The following is a 2,236-nucleotide window of genomic DNA, read 5'->3' as shown; positions in this document are numbered from 1 at the left end:
GATATCTAGCTCGAAGCCAAACTTTACAATAAAGGGGTCTCCACGGTTTCAACTTCACGGCGAAGGGAATTGTGTCCACCCGTAACATACAATACTTGGATTTCAACTTCACGACGAAAGATATTCAAGTCAAGGCTCAACTTCACGACGAAGGGGCCATCCGCGATTTCAACTCCACGACGGATGATATCATGCCACTCGAGACAACACAAGTTCAACTTCACAACGAAGGGATGACTGGTTGTCAATAAACAATTTCTCAATTTCGGAGCCAATTTCAACTTCACAGCGAAGGATATTGGATTCGAGACAACACAAGTTCAACTTCACAACGAAGGGACGGCTGGTTGTCAACAAACAATTTCCCGGTTCCAGAACCAATTTCAACTTCACGGCGGAGGATATGGACTCGGAACAATACAACTTACTTGGATTTCAACTTCACGACGAAGGATATCAAATTCCAGACTCAACTTCACGACGAAGGGGTCACCCGCGATTTCAAATTCACGATGAAGGGAATCGTGCATACAAGTAGCACCCATTTTTAGAGTGGATTTCAACTTCACGGCGAAGGATATTCAACTCAAAGAAAGAGTGTCTGTCAACACACTTTTCAGTTTCAGAGTCAATTTCAACTTCACGGCGAAGGATATTGGCCTCGAAACAATGCAACTTGCATTGGATTTCAACTTCACGACGAAGGATATCCAATTCTCAAGCTCAATTTCACGACGAAGGGGCCATATACAATTCCAACTTCACAAACAGATTGACCCAACATCACGACGAATGAGTCATCTGTAACACAGCAACACCGAAGTCTTTGGGACAAGTTTCACATTCACGACAAAGTATCTTGAGCCAGAAGACGATCCAAGAGTTACTTTCTGATACTTCGAGTTCGATCTCAACTTCACGACGAAGGATTTCGTGCTTAGAATTTTCCAGTTTTTACTCAACCTCACGACGAGGGAGTCATTTCGTGTCTTAAATTGACAATACCAGCCTTAATATCGGATTTCAACTCTATGACAGTGGATATTCGATAGGGACGAAATTTGTGTCTTGTAGTCTTTGCTCTATTTTTGTTACACGATAATGAGCAAAGAGGGGCAGCTGTCGACACTCATTTTCGTCCGACCACATTATATAATATATTATAAACGTTTCATTATTATGTATACATATTACATTACACATATTATTATAGTAATGTTTTTTTGTTTTGGTTTTTGTCAGGCCCAACCCGCAACTCTACTGGCCAAACAACCATGCCCAGTACGTGTGCAACCCTAGGTACGTTTGGTTTTTCCTTCTGCTGCCCTTCAACGCCGTACAGTTAGCATGGAAGGGATGAACCACCGTCCAAACTGAGGACTCTTGGAGAGTCCTCATGGCGGCTGCAACCAATTCACGCTCCGAATCATCCGGCGTATCATGGGTTTTGTGAACCAAATAGACAAATCACGTAGCATTTCAATCCCATCAAAAAACTAAAACCGAACCAAAAATAAGGGATTCCTATGCTATAAATTGTTGCAGAAACAAGGCAATGGGGTACAAAAACCACACTGAAAAATATGGGGAAAAAGGAATTGAAGGGAAACAGGAAGCGTTGATTCCAAGGCTACCCGACGAGATCGCAGAGCTTTGTCTTCTTCATCTTCCATATCCATACCAGTTGTTGGCACGATCAGTGTGTTGCTTCTGGAACAAGATCATAACAGGCCCCAGCTTCCTTGTATGTAAGAGATCATTATTGCTTTCTCTGCCTTATCTATTCATCTTCGCTTTCCATAAATCGATGACCAGGATACAATGGCAAGCGATGGACCTGCGATCAAACTGTTGGTTTGTATTACCTTCGATGCCTTGTCCCAAGGCTGTGTGCCCACCGGGGTTTGCGAATACACGTCAAGGCCAGCTCTACGTTTTAGGCGGTATGCGATCAGACACACAAACTTCCATAAATAAAACGATGGCTTACACCGCATCCTCAAATTAGTGGTCCATAGCGTCTCCCATGGTGACCCCACGATCTTTCTTCGCTGCTGGGAATGTCAATGGTAAGATCATTGCTGTCGATGGAAGTGGGGGCGAGTACAATGACTCAAAAACCTCCGTGGAATGCTATGATCCACATACTGACACGTGGGAGCAAGTTCCTAAAATGCACGTGGAGATGTGCAGCATTTATGGCCATTATTTTAGTTGTTTGTTACGTGAGAATTGA

General features: G+C 43.3%; 1 protein-coding gene across 1 annotated transcript; it reads left to right on the top strand.

Annotated features, from left to right (window-relative positions):
- Positions 1-1,555: 1,555 nt before the first annotated feature.
- LOC120202066 (F-box protein AFR-like) lies at positions 1,556-2,236 on the top strand. The gene is made up of 2 exons (XM_039202553.1): positions 1,556-1,943; positions 2,019-2,236. The coding sequence occupies exons 1-2, from the start codon at positions 1,556-1,558 to the stop codon at positions 2,234-2,236; spliced, it is 606 nt and encodes a 201-aa protein (XP_039058484.1).

The sequence above is a fragment of the Hibiscus syriacus genome, unplaced genomic scaffold (assembly GCF_006381635.1).
Source record: "Hibiscus syriacus cultivar Baekdansim isolate YM2019G1 unplaced genomic scaffold, ASM638163v2 tig00008146_pilon, whole genome shotgun sequence".
Lineage (NCBI taxonomy): Eukaryota > Viridiplantae > Streptophyta > Magnoliopsida > Malvales > Malvaceae > Hibiscus > Hibiscus syriacus.
The sequence above is the reverse complement of the archived record's forward strand: the minus strand, read 5'-3'. Positions and strand labels throughout refer to the sequence as shown.